Source organism: Otolemur garnettii, unplaced genomic scaffold (assembly GCF_000181295.1).
Source record: "Otolemur garnettii isolate 467f Iridium unplaced genomic scaffold, OtoGar3 scaffold00020, whole genome shotgun sequence".
Classification (NCBI taxonomy): domain Eukaryota; kingdom Metazoa; phylum Chordata; class Mammalia; order Primates; family Galagidae; genus Otolemur; species Otolemur garnettii.
Window position 1 is genome coordinate 19,804,878 of NW_003852415.1, and position 12,460 is coordinate 19,817,337.

At 51.7% G+C, this 12,460-nt stretch overlaps 1 protein-coding gene across 2 annotated transcripts in view; it reads right to left on the reverse strand.

The window, feature by feature from the left end:
- Positions 1 to 1,738: 1,738 nt before the first annotated feature.
- ASB2 (ankyrin repeat and SOCS box containing 2) overlaps positions 1,739 to 12,460 on the reverse strand; it is a 39,466-nt gene continuing 28,744 nt past the window's right edge. For both annotated transcript variants that reach the window (XM_003787007.3, XM_023511579.1), the window contains 3 exons: positions 5,416 to 5,980; positions 4,059 to 4,212; positions 1,739 to 2,341 (listed from right to left, as the gene is read on the reverse strand). In XM_003787007.3, coding sequence (XP_003787055.1) covers positions 2,205 to 2,341; positions 4,059 to 4,212; positions 5,416 to 5,980 — 856 coding nt within the window. In that variant the 3' untranslated portion in view covers positions 1,739 to 2,204. The remainder of the gene's footprint in view (positions 2,342 to 4,058; positions 4,213 to 5,415; positions 5,981 to 12,460) is intronic.

A 12,460-nucleotide genomic window follows, 5' to 3' on the forward strand; every position in this document is an offset into this window, starting at 1 on the left:
CTGGCCAGGGTCCTGGCATCCTACAATGCTGAATGTGGTGAATGAGTTCCCTCCTGGACACCTCCCACCCATCTCAGACGACTTCAGAGCTATAGAACTGTATAGCAGCAAGAGGCTTGCAGCTGCTACCTGTTAGAACTCTGTAGAATGTAAGGTGGCCCATGAAATGCCATAGTTTTAAGAGTTTGCCTCATATCTGTCCTCAGCCCATAAGCGCCACAAACAACTCACAAACTGGCCCTGTCTGCCTTATCCCATCCTCATCTGCTACCCTTCTAGTCACTTTTGATCAGCAGTTAACTGAGATTAAAATGCTCTCCTCTAGCTGCCGTGTCAGCAAAGACATCCCCCAATCAGAGTTCTCCCCATGAGAACCCAGGGCCCTTGGGGTTTACCAACACCCCCAGATACAGGGGGTGGATCCAGGTTTCCTTTGGGGTTTCTTTAGGATCTCTGCAGGCTCTGTGGGATCCACAGCAAGGCAGCATGGGACTCTGGCCAAGTGCTATTGAGTTGGAGTCCTAGGGACACCTTGGAATCTTGCTGTGTGTGCCCAGGCAGGTCCCTTCCCCTCTCTGGGCTGGTTTATTATGGCCAGTTTTTCTTAGATTTGTCAGAAATCCAGGAAACTGGGTGTTGTAGATTGGCAGCCCCCAACCTTTTTGGCACCAGGGACCAGTTTCATGGAAGACAATTTTTCCATGGACAGAGGTTTTGGTGGGGGTGGGACAAGAAGTCATGGGCTAGAAATGGCTGAGCCCCTTCCTACCCATGGCTAGAAAGTGCTGCTTGGAACACTTTGCATCTTCACACAGACACTGGGATTTATTGATTCCATAGACACCTTGTGTGTCAGAGCTGGCAAGGTCACCGGGGGCTACAATGTCGCATGGTAGAGATGAGGAAACTGAGGCCTCAGAGGAGTAATCAGTGGCAGAGCCAGGCTCTTCCCACCTACCAGCAACTTACCTTCCCAAAGCCAGAGACAACTTTTGACCTTAAGACCCTGCCAAACCCTGGAGCTGGGCCTGGTGCAGGCTCTCAGCCAGGAATCCTGCTCTGGTGTTGCTGCAGAGTGGCCCCAACTTCAGGGATTCAATATACTTGCAAAGGGAAATGGAAGCACAGCAGGCTCGGTCTCAGCCCACAGGACCTGGAGACACCATGAGAAAACGCCATGACAGTGGCCAGCCTCAGCTCTACCCCCTCCCTCCCCCCGCCTGTTCTGCTTGCCCCACAGGACCACAGAGGACCAAGAGAGGCAAGGCAGGCCCAGGGCTCCATGCGCACTCAGGTTTGGTGGCTTTGCAAGGGCCGACCACAGCCACCACTCTAGCACTACTGCCCACAGCAATATTTAGATCCCCCCTACTATCTCAACTTGTAGAGCAAAACAGAGGAGAGCAGCGTGTGAACATACAGTGGCAAGAAACGTGTGTAAGGCAATCCCAGGTGTCGGGAGACTGTGATGACATTCCTGTTTCTATGGTGGTTAAACCAGGAGAGGAAAGCCCACTGGGAAGGGCTCTCCTGGTGAAGGAATGATGATGTGCCTTCTTGGGTCTTTCAGAATTCTTTACAAAGTGACGCACTCAGGGCTCTCTATGCCTATCTCTGCCCCCACCCAACTCCCACTACTGCCAGGGACAGCTCTGAACACCTCAGGCTCAGGAGCCTGGTGAGAAGGACTTTGCTGGGTAGCTGTCCTGTGTAACATTTATTGTACTTAATGAAGCCCCCAGGGTCTCTCTCCCCTTGCCCTGGGCCACATCCTCCTCTTCATCTTTGGAGATAAAAGAGCAGAAGTCAAGGGGACAGTATCACAGAGCGAGGGGGGTTCATGGGGAATGCTCTGAAGCCAGGGATGAAGCGGCGATTCCCACCGGCCCCCGCCTTCCCCAGACCACCTTGAATTCTGCCCTGGACCCTCCCCTGGCCTCAGGAATGGAGGCTTCTGCCATTCTTGATGGCGCAGAAGGTCTGAGATCTAATCATCAGTTTGAAAACAAACAACTCTTCTAATTGACACATTCTGTTCTCTGCTCTGGCCCTGAGACCCGCAAGATCCTGGCAGCTGCCCTAGCTGAGTAGGAGGCAGCCTGCAGCCTCGTCTGTTACCAGGTCCCTGTGGGTTTGGGACCACCACCGTCTTGAGACTTAGTCAAAGCAGTCTGAGGGGCTACTCCTCTTTCCTCGTGGCCCAGTTACTGGGTGTTCTCGTATTTCAGGTATCTAATCAGTCTGCCCGGAAGCGGCAATGTGTCTAGGAGTTTTATACGGTATTTCCCAATGGCCTTTCGAACTCGCAACCGGCAAAGGTGAGCCAGAGGTCTTGGAGGTTCTGGAAAAGGGAGGGAAAGAGAGACACTGATTTGTCATTTGCAATTGGCAAAAGGTGCAAATCTGTGACTTCCAATCTATAGGAGGTGCCCAGCTGACAAGGGGTGTGGGGGGTACCTGCAGCTGGTAACCCAGGCCCTGCCAGCTAATGAGACGTGGCAAGCACCTTCCCATTTGTGACCTTTCCCACCTTGCCCAGGACCTCTCCTGAGACTGCTCCATATGTCATGTCTTCAGCATCCCATCATCCTTTCTCTCCACACACAACCTGGGCCCCCAAACACAGCCTTAGTGATGAGTCAGAGGGTCTGACCTCTTTAGTGCCCCCCATGCATGAAATTCAGCTCCCAGATCCCAGCTGTGCAGAGTGCTCAGGGTAAGGTGGCATGTCCAGAATCCCAGTCACTCAGTGGAATTTTCTCAGCTGGGGATGGGGAGAGGGAGGAGCAGGGACTAATGCCTATAGGAATATGGCCATTTAGTTCAGCCCTGGACACAGGATTAAATACAGGGAAGGTATTTGTTGGATCACAGAATGTCACTCATTCATACATCCACCCATTCATTCATTCATTCATTCATTGAACAAAGCACACGCTGAACCCCTTGGCTGCACCTTCCCCTGTATGGGCTGGAGCACAGAGGCGCCCACTGAGGGGCTTTGGGCAAGGGCCACACACCAGATGGTGCCCTCTAAGTGGGGTCCTGAAGGGATTGGCAGGAATTTGCCAGGTGAGAAAGGGAACCAAGGGCATCCCAGGCAGGGAAAACAGCAAGTGCCAAGCCCAGGACGTCACGGCAAGCCTGGGGGAGAACAGGAGAGTGGGGGGTCTGGAGGGAGGGTTGGGGACTAGAGCACTCCCTAGCAAGGCATCCATGTGCCTGTCACTGTGTTTCTAATCCTTCCTCTGCTCTTAGAGCTCACTTAGGACAGATCTCCCCTCTAGGGAGCTTAGCACAGGGCTCCTGGTAGGCAGAGGATATGGAGCCACAGGGCAGGCTGGCCAGTCTACAGGCTCTGAGTGCCACTTCTCAGAGCCTCTGTCTGCCCTTGTTCCTAGAATAACGGCATCAATATCACACCAGTAAACGAGAGAGCTCTAAAGTGGAAGGTAGCCTTTGAAGTAGACAAAATAAGCATTGGTCAATGATTTGTTCCATCCGTTGACAAATGTTTACGGCACACTAAAGGTCTCTGCAGAAGGAAGGCAGGAGGAAGGGGCATATGGGTGGGACAGACATCTAGGTGTGAACCGCTCCACCCTCTAGCGGCTGAGGATGGCGCTGACAGCAACCAGTAGGTTTACAGTGAGTACATCCAGAGCTGAGCCCTGGTCAATGGGCAAGTCAATGCCTCCCTCCCTCTGTCGCTGCCCCAGTAACTTTGCCAAAGGCCTCAGTTCAAGTGTTTTCTAGGCATCTGTGCCAACGAAAAACTCTATAGTAAAGTTTGGGTTCAAAGAGTGTGGGGAACTTGGTGAGTCAGAGTTGGGGTACAGGGAGTGGGAGGCACCGAGGCAGCAGTCTTACCTGGGGACCTCAGCAGCAGTGGAAAAAAAGTTACCTGCTGCAGGCCAGCCTCTTTGCTACTCAAGTGACAAACACTTGGTCAGATGGGACTGTGCCCCACAGAGCCACAGAAGGCACTGGGGTAGCATTCCCTGAGGCCTGGGCCTATGAGTCAGGTCCTCTCCAGCAGCAGCAGCAACTGTCCCTACCTGCCTTCTCCTTTATAACAGCCCAGTCCTCGAAGCTGTCAATGTGTTCCTTTAGCCTCGAGCAGAGTTGCACATTGCCCACGTAGTCCAGAAGAACATCGATGATGGGCCCTGCCCAGCGGCTCACCTCTGGGGCAGACAGGATCTCACAGAACTGAAAGAGACCACATGCGAATGGAGGTGTGCCCAGAACCAAGGGCACCACCTTAGCGAGCTCATCCTGAAGGGAGAACCTGAGGCCAGGGAAGGCAGGGGACGTTGCCAAGCACAGACACTGGACATACCCCCAAGCTCAGACCCCCTTCCACAAATCCATCTTCCTTAACCCAGGCCTCTTCTCAAAACATGCCTCCTCTGCCCAAAGTGGAAGATGGGCAACTTGGACAAATCCCATCACTCTTGTTGAGCCTCTCCTCCTTGTCTATAAAAGAGGCATACAAAACTAACTTCACTGGGATTTTTAAAAAATGGGAATGAAGGCTCGGCGCCTATAGCTCAACCGGCTAAGGCGCCAGCCACGTACACCTAAGGTGGCGGGTTCGAATCCCCAGCCCGGACCCGCCAAACAACAATGATGGCTGCAACCAAAAAATAGCCGGGCGTTGTGGCGGGCGCCTGTACTCCCAGCTACTTGGGAGGCGGAGGCAGGAGACTCGCTTGAGCCCAGGAGTTGGAGGTTGCTGTGAGCTGTAATGCCATGGCACTCTACCCAGGGGGACAGCTTGAGGCTCTGTCTCAAAAAAAAAAAAAAATGGGAATGAAGGTAGTATGGGCATAAACTTCTTTGCACATAGTAGGCAGCCCTTATATGATGGCCACTGGCCATTATGATTATTTCCATGACATGAGGATTTCTAACTTCATTTTAAGTTTTGACTTTTAAAGCAGCAACAGTCTCTGAGTCACTGGCTTTCTGCATCTCACCCAACCTACACCAGCCCCGGTCCCCTTTGAGGTCCTGTTCATTTATTATCACATTCCACGTGTAGGTGTGCTGGAGGTGATGAGCCCCTCAGTTTTGCAGTTTCCCCCAGTCCCCTTCTCCATCTTAACATGCTGGATCAAAATAATGATTAAATATTTTAATTGTTCATATGCACGATTAGGATCTTCAGCCTCTAAAGTGTGCTAACCCCCGGCTCTGCTGCCTCCACATGGTGCTAACTCCTAGCGACTGGGAGACTTCTTCCAAAGCGCCTTAACCACTAACCCACACTGCCTCTGAAACACGTCAGCCACCGTGCTCTGCTGGATCCAAAGCCATCCATACACCTCCCAAAGTGTGTTAACCTGTAGTCCGCGCTGCTTCCGAGGAGTGCGAACCCCCATGCCCGGAGAAGCGCTCCCTGACGCCCACCTGGACCACGCTTGGCTCCTTGCAGCTGGCTGGCATGTCGTTGAACCTGCTGGAGGGAGGCGGGGCGGGCGGATGCGGGCCGTTGCCATAGAGGCACGAGAAGCAAGGCTCGCCGTTGCAGCCGAGGTCCATGAGGAACTTCAGCAGCGACAAGCACTTCATGGAAAACATGATGGTGGCGGGAAAGGCGGTGGGGTGCGTGGCGATGTAGGCGTCGATATTGGCGCCGTGGTCCAGCAGCAGCTGCATGGTTCGCAGGCAGCCGTGGCGGATGGCCACGAGCAACGGGCTGATGAGATCGCGGTTGGGGTCGGCGCCGGCGAGCAGCAGCAGCTCCGTGGCGTACACGTTGTTGTTAACCACTGCGAAGTAGAGCGCGGAGCTTCGACGGTCCTCGTAGAGGCGCGCGCGCTCGGGCGCCAGCGGCGCGTTCACGTCGAAGCGGGCGCTCAGCAGCGCCTCAAGCACTTCGTCGTTGTTGCGCTCGGCCGCCAGGTGCAGCGGGCTGATGCCACTACGGCGCACGCGCGTGCGGCTCGTCACCGGCAGTAGCATCTGCACGATCCTGCGGGGCAGAGGACGAGGCACACACACGTCACCGCACTGGAGAAGGCGGACCTGCAGCTATCCCCTCTTTACATGTAAGGCAACTGAGGTTCAGAGAGTTTCACCCACCTTCTCAAAGTCCTAAAGCCAGTAAAGGACAGAACTGGGTTGCAAACCTAGAACCCTAGCTTAGTAGTCTGGAGGAACTGAGTGGAAGGCCCCCAGACCCAGTGGATGTCCGGCCTGGCCTGCTCCCTGCAGGAGACAATAGAACCAATGGCGAAGTTTGGAGCCAGATCCCTTGCCCTGCTCTGGGGAGTATGGACAGGAATAGCCATATCCCAGAGCTCACCGTGTGCCAGGACACTTAGAAAGGCTTTAGGAACGAGATTTGGTTTGATCTTTACAATAACCCATAAAGCATGTCTCATGTCTCATTATTCCCATTTTGTAGATGAGAAAAATTAAGGCTCAGAAAGGTTAAGGGACTTGCTCAGCCCATATGGTAAACCAGGATTTGTGTCCTCCTCTGACTTCAGCATTCAGCTGTCCTGCATCCCTGTCTTGCTTCCCTGGGTTCCTGAGAAACCCAGGAGGGGACAAATGTGTCTGCCCTAACCACTCCTGCCCCAGGATTCATCAGCCTGCTGTGACCATGAGGTCACTTGCTCTCCTCTCCTAGGAGTCTCAAGGCTCCCTCTCCTGGAGGCTTCGCCTTAGCTTCTCTGCCTTGCCTTTGACGTGATAGCTTGCTTAGTCAGCCACCACTAAGGCTGGAGCTCCCTGAAACCCCTGGTTCCTCTCTTTCCTGAAGACTTGGGCATTGATTTCAGCATTTACCTACATTAATCTGTTAAATCCCCCCTGCCAGTAGCCCTCTGAGGTGGGCACTAATATTATCCACATTTCACAGGTGAGGAAAGGGAAGCCCAGAGAGGGTTTGTAACTTCCTCGAGGATGCACAGCCAGTGAGTAATGGAGCCAGGATTTGAACGCAGGCAATCTTACCACTAGAATACACTCTTAACCACTTCTGTACTTCTTGTGTGAGTCAGGGTGACAGCTAATATGCTGTGGGTTTTCGCAATCTTCACAACATGTTAATCTGCCTGCCCCATTTCACCTTCCTTGCACCCCCAGGGGTAGCCAGAGCAGTCCTGGGGTCATCATTTTAATACTTGTGGCTCAGAGAGCTGAAGTGACTAATTAAAGGTTGTAAGCAGCTCTGAGGGCTTGACCCCAGGACTCTTGGCCCCTTGTCTTTGCTCTCTTCCCCTAGACCCCTGCCGTCAGCAAGAACAAGCTCTTGCCACCAGCATGATTCCAGACCCTAATCTGTCCAATCCTTGCTGACAAGTGACCTCATAGCCTAGTATGGGGTTTCAAGGAGGTGGCTGAGATGGGGAAGCAGGTGCCACCAGGCCCGTTCCCACGCCTCTCCCCTCTTGGCACTCGGGCTTCCCTCTGGCTTCCTGGAAATCTGATGCCAGCGACCTCCTGCTGGGATCTCAGTGGAAAGTGTTATTATTGTTAGTGACTCTGTGTTTGGCCAAAATCTGCCTCTAAAACCTCAAAAGGAAATTCACACACCCAGGGAGGCTAATTGCCTCCTAATTTCTATTTGTGCAAGCATGGGAGGCCTGACCTTGCTCTGCAGAGGTACAGGTCAAAGGCAGGGCTGGGGCCTCACCCTGGATGGCGGCCATCACACACAAATACTCTGTTAACAGCCGTAACGTGCCCAAGCACGGGAAAGAACAGTGAGAGGGGCTGCCCTGGGGCCGCCGGCCAGATGGGGCTGGTATCTCTGACAGGTCGCAGCTGGTCTCCAGCAGTTCCCTACAAACCAAGGGAAAGTGGCAAAAATGTGGGCACTTGGCTGGGTGCTGCCTAGGGTCCCAGAAGCATCATCTCAATAATGCAGTGAATCCTCTTATTGTGGCCCACTCCCGGGGGACTTCACCTGTCAGGAAGTGAGTATGTAATGCTGGACAGGCTCAGGAGATTAGAGTGCCCGGCCCTTCCATTTTATAGAAGCTGAAACTGAGGCCCAGGCATGGAGTAGGGAAGAGAGTGAGGTTGGATAGAAGGTGATGGTAAACTAAGACAGAGCGTAAGTGTCTGGACATCCAGAACTGGCCTTCCCATGACAGTCCCTGATCTTGACCATGTGAATGGCCATACTGGCAGGTCCCTGCTCATGATCGTGCCTCTCCCCAGCCTATTTTGTGGGACAGTGGGGAGGAGGACAAAGGGGCAGCCCCACCAAAGAGGCAGCTTGGGGATCTCAAAGTGCTTTTGCTCAAGTTGCTCCTTATGAAGAGGAACAAAGATGATCATTTCTCAACAGAACCCTACATGTCTAGGTCTCCCTGCCCTTTCTTTCCCTGTCTACTCCCCAGTCCTAGGGCTCACCAGACCTAGTGTGACAGCTTAGTGGGTATAACAGGCTGCAGAGTCATCTCTGACCTTGGACCTCAGTCCTGATAACTGGGCCCCTGCCTTGTTTCTGGGACTGACCAGTAACTGAACCCCACTCTCCTTACCCCAGGCCATGGCTTTCTGCCCATGTTTCCTTGAGGCTACAACCTTGCCATGTCACTTCTCCCTGGCTCAGCTGTCTTGCCCACACCCAGCCCAGCAGCAGGGAATCGGGAGAGAGCTTTTGGCCAAAGCAGGCTGTCCTTAGTAGTGTGGGGTCCAGCAGTGTGGTGTCTCCTGTCTAGTGAGCCTAGGTTACATACCAGCACTGGACCTTCTCAGGTGTATGACTTAACCTCTCTGAACCACCCTAAAGCAGAGGGATAATTAATCAGAAGGATAGCAGTGATGGTGATGATGATGACGATGACAGCTATAGCCACCCTTATTGCACCCCTGTCAGTGGCTGTGATTTTGCCCTTTACCTTCCTAAATAATAATTATAATGACATTGATGAGAACCTACTATGCACCAGGCACCATTTAAGGCACTTTGCACATTTACCTCATTTAGTCCTAAAATGCCCCATAAGCTGAGTATTTAATGTCATTTACTCATTTATTCATCTCATTTATTCAAAACAACCCAGCAAAATGGGACTGCTAGGCCCAGAATACAAACTTTAACAATTTAATAATATTTTTCATCAGAGGCGCTTTTGAGGATAAAATGAGATCTTACACATCATTCTGATTGGCGTGCAGTTGGCAGTCAGTAAGCAGTGGCTGTTGGTATCTTGACCACCACGGGGATGATTTTTCATGATTGTATCCCACTGCCCTGGCTACATCAAACACGATGTTCTGGGCCACCAGGTCTCCATGGTCTGACCTTTGTCAGCGTTCAGTATAAATTTGGCCAATGGACTTGACTTTCACATGAGAACCAGTCACCCACAGATGGCTTTGCTACCAACACCTCTGAGTCTCACTCTGTAGACCTGCCTTGTTTCTATGATATCTTGAGCTCTGAGCCTCCGTTTCCCTTTTAACTAAGGGGGTTACTAACTTGTTTATGAATGAGCTTTACAAAATGTTTTTTAATGTTTTAAATAGTCTCTATTTGCCTCGTTCCAGAAAGAATTTTAAGTGGCTTGCAAAGATTGATATAATATAGCAAAAGTGATATAAATTGGAAGTAAAAGAGAAAGAATATGTAAAAACAAGGGGGATGTGAGGCCTGGAATGCAAGTCTGTGTTTTCTGTTGGCTCCAAAAGACCCAGACTCTGATAAACTGGCTCTCTTCCATGGGCTGCATGGCCACCTGTACAGCTTCTAGAAACCCCAAAGCCTCGGCCATAGCCCAGACCACTTATATCCCAATCTCCGGTGGTGAAGCCAAGGCACCAGGAGTTCAGTGAGCCCAGGGGTTCCAATGTGCAGTCCAGGTTGGGAACTGCTACTTTTGGTGCTGTTATTCTTAGGACCATCTGTTCTTCCCTAACTCGCTCAGTTTCTTAATAAATCTCTCTTTGGTGTTGATCTTTGATTTCATAAGGTGCTTTGCTAAACTGGAGATGAAAACAGAAAAACGTGTGCCCTAGAGGTGACTAAGATGTGGGGATCCTAGGGCCTCTTTCTCAGCCACTCCTAAATGTCACCCCTCCGGGCAACGTGCTGAAGAGAAGGCATCATCTGGCAAACAGCACTGTGTGCCGCCTTCCATGCCATGGATGGGCAGGGCGTTTTGGCAGGTGGCAGAATGTGGAATGCCTATGGAATGTCACATCAAATCCCCAGGCAGCCTGGCAGTCTAGGGGGAGGTCAGTGTGCAGTGGGAGAGGGCCTTTCGTGTCACAGGCTCAGGAAGGGAGGGAAGAGCTGGAGGTTTGGTGGCCCTGGGCCCTGCCAGGTGGCAGAAGCTGCTGAGAAACAGGCTTTAGCCCTTTGTTGGGTGCCCTCAAAAAGTAGCCCAGCCCCTCTCTGCTTTGGGGAACAGAGGGAAATGGGGCCTGGGAGCCCAGGGTGAATAATTAGGGAAGTGGCCTTGGGAATCTGTGTGAATCCAAAATGGGAGACTGGGGGAACAGAAACCATTTATACAGTGGTTCCAGATAGGCCCCACCTTGCTCCCTGGTCATCCCTAAGCACACCAGTATACTTTCAACTTCTCTAGTTGGGGCCAGACTTTCAATGTATGGATCCACTCAAAGGCAGCCCAAGTGGCAGTCCCAGCTCTGCCACTATCTGAAAAGCCATTTCCTATTTCTGACCTCAGTTTCCTCCTCTGTAAAATCAGGGGCTAAATTAGATCAGTAGTTTCTGAAGCTATGGACTAACTATATCTGGTTTGCTCAGGAAACTTTTCTTTTTTTGCAGTTTTTGGCCGGGGTCAGATTTGAACCCACCACCTCCAGTATATGGCCAGCACCCCACCCTACTCCTTGAGCCACAGGCACCACCTGGGAAACTTTTCAAAGAGTCATTTGGGCTCCTTCTCTCCTGGAAACTCTGGTTCATTGAAGGATATAGCATTTTAAAATATCCCAGAGTGACTCAAGTATGCAGGAAAGTATGGGCAGCAGGCAAGGAGACTTTCAAGGTGTAGCCTCTTCCCTGACATTCACTCTGGATCTCTCGGGGATCAGGTTCAAGGTAAACTGCTGGGATCAGGCTCCAGGTGAACTGTGTTTGCCCAGCCCTGATCCTGGACACTACATGGGGCTGAAGAGAAAGGTGCCATCTTGCCCCTCCCCACTGCCTCACTTGAGTTGCTTTCCTTCCTCCATTGGTTTAATTGAAAAATGATGGGATGGCTCGGCGCCTGTGGCTCAAGCGGCTAAGGCGCCAGCCACATACACCTAAGGTGGTGGGTTCGAATCCCCAGCCCGGGCCTGCCAAACAACAATGATGGCTGCAACCAAAAAAATGGCCGGGCGTTGTGGCAGGTGCCTGTAGTCCCAGCTACTTGGGAGGCTGAGGCAGGAGACGCGCTTGAGCCCAGGAGTTGGAGGTTGCTGTGAGCTGTGATGCCATGGCACTCCACCCAGGGGGATAGCTTGAGGCTCTGTCTCAAAAAAAAAAAAAAAAGAAAGAAAAATGATGGAATGTACTCTGCCTGCACAAGAGAGGGTGAGCACAGAACTACTGAGCACCCCCTAGATGCCAGGTGCTCTTCTGGGTACTTCCTTTCCAAGCTATTAGTTTGTATCCATTTTACTTGTCTTCATAGCAAGCCCAGGCAGCAGCATAACAATCTCCCACTTTACAAAAGAGGAAACCGAGGCTCACAAAGGTTAAGCAACTTGCCAGTGGCCTTAGCAGAAATTCAAACCCAGATCTGTCTACCTCATAACCTGCTGTCCTGGCCGGAGAAGGCTGAGTCCCTCCTGTGTGGGCAGCGTGGGCTGCGGAGGGCATCTTTGGTTTATGTGTGCAGGCAGCCTGCAGAGGAGGGCCTGGAGCTCCTAGGGTTGGCTCTGGATCCTTGAGTCTCCATTTCATTATCTGAAATGTCACTGTCGCCTCCACTTCCCTCTGCCTTAGTGAAGACAACAAATATTCCTCTAACACACACAGGCTGTTGTTCTTACTCTTCTCCCTGCCTGGAAGACTGAAGTGTCTTTCCCAAAGCGTCATCTTGGGTGTATGAGATGGAATTTTAGGTGAAAAGGGTATTTTTTATATAGTCAATTAATAAATGTAACACTATAATGTATGATAAATGCTTCTTTTCTAAAATAAATCTATCGTAAGTAAAGAACTTATTTGAAGGAAAATACTAATCAATGAAAGTATAAGATGTCAAAAATCAGTAAGAAAGTCTGTGAATGGCCAAAGTTTGGGAAACACGACTCCAGTGGAAGGAGTCTCATCATTCAGGTTTAAGTTTCTAGAGGTGGCTGGTTATGGGGCAAGTCTCTAGACCCTGAGTCTTAGTGTCTTGCCCTGTAAAACAAGAATCCATGCCCACCGCCAGTGGTGAAGCCCACAGAGGGAACAGATGAGTCACACTTTAGAAGTTACCAGGCCCCGGCTCGGCGCCTGTGGCTCAAGCGGCTAAGGCGCCAGCCACAT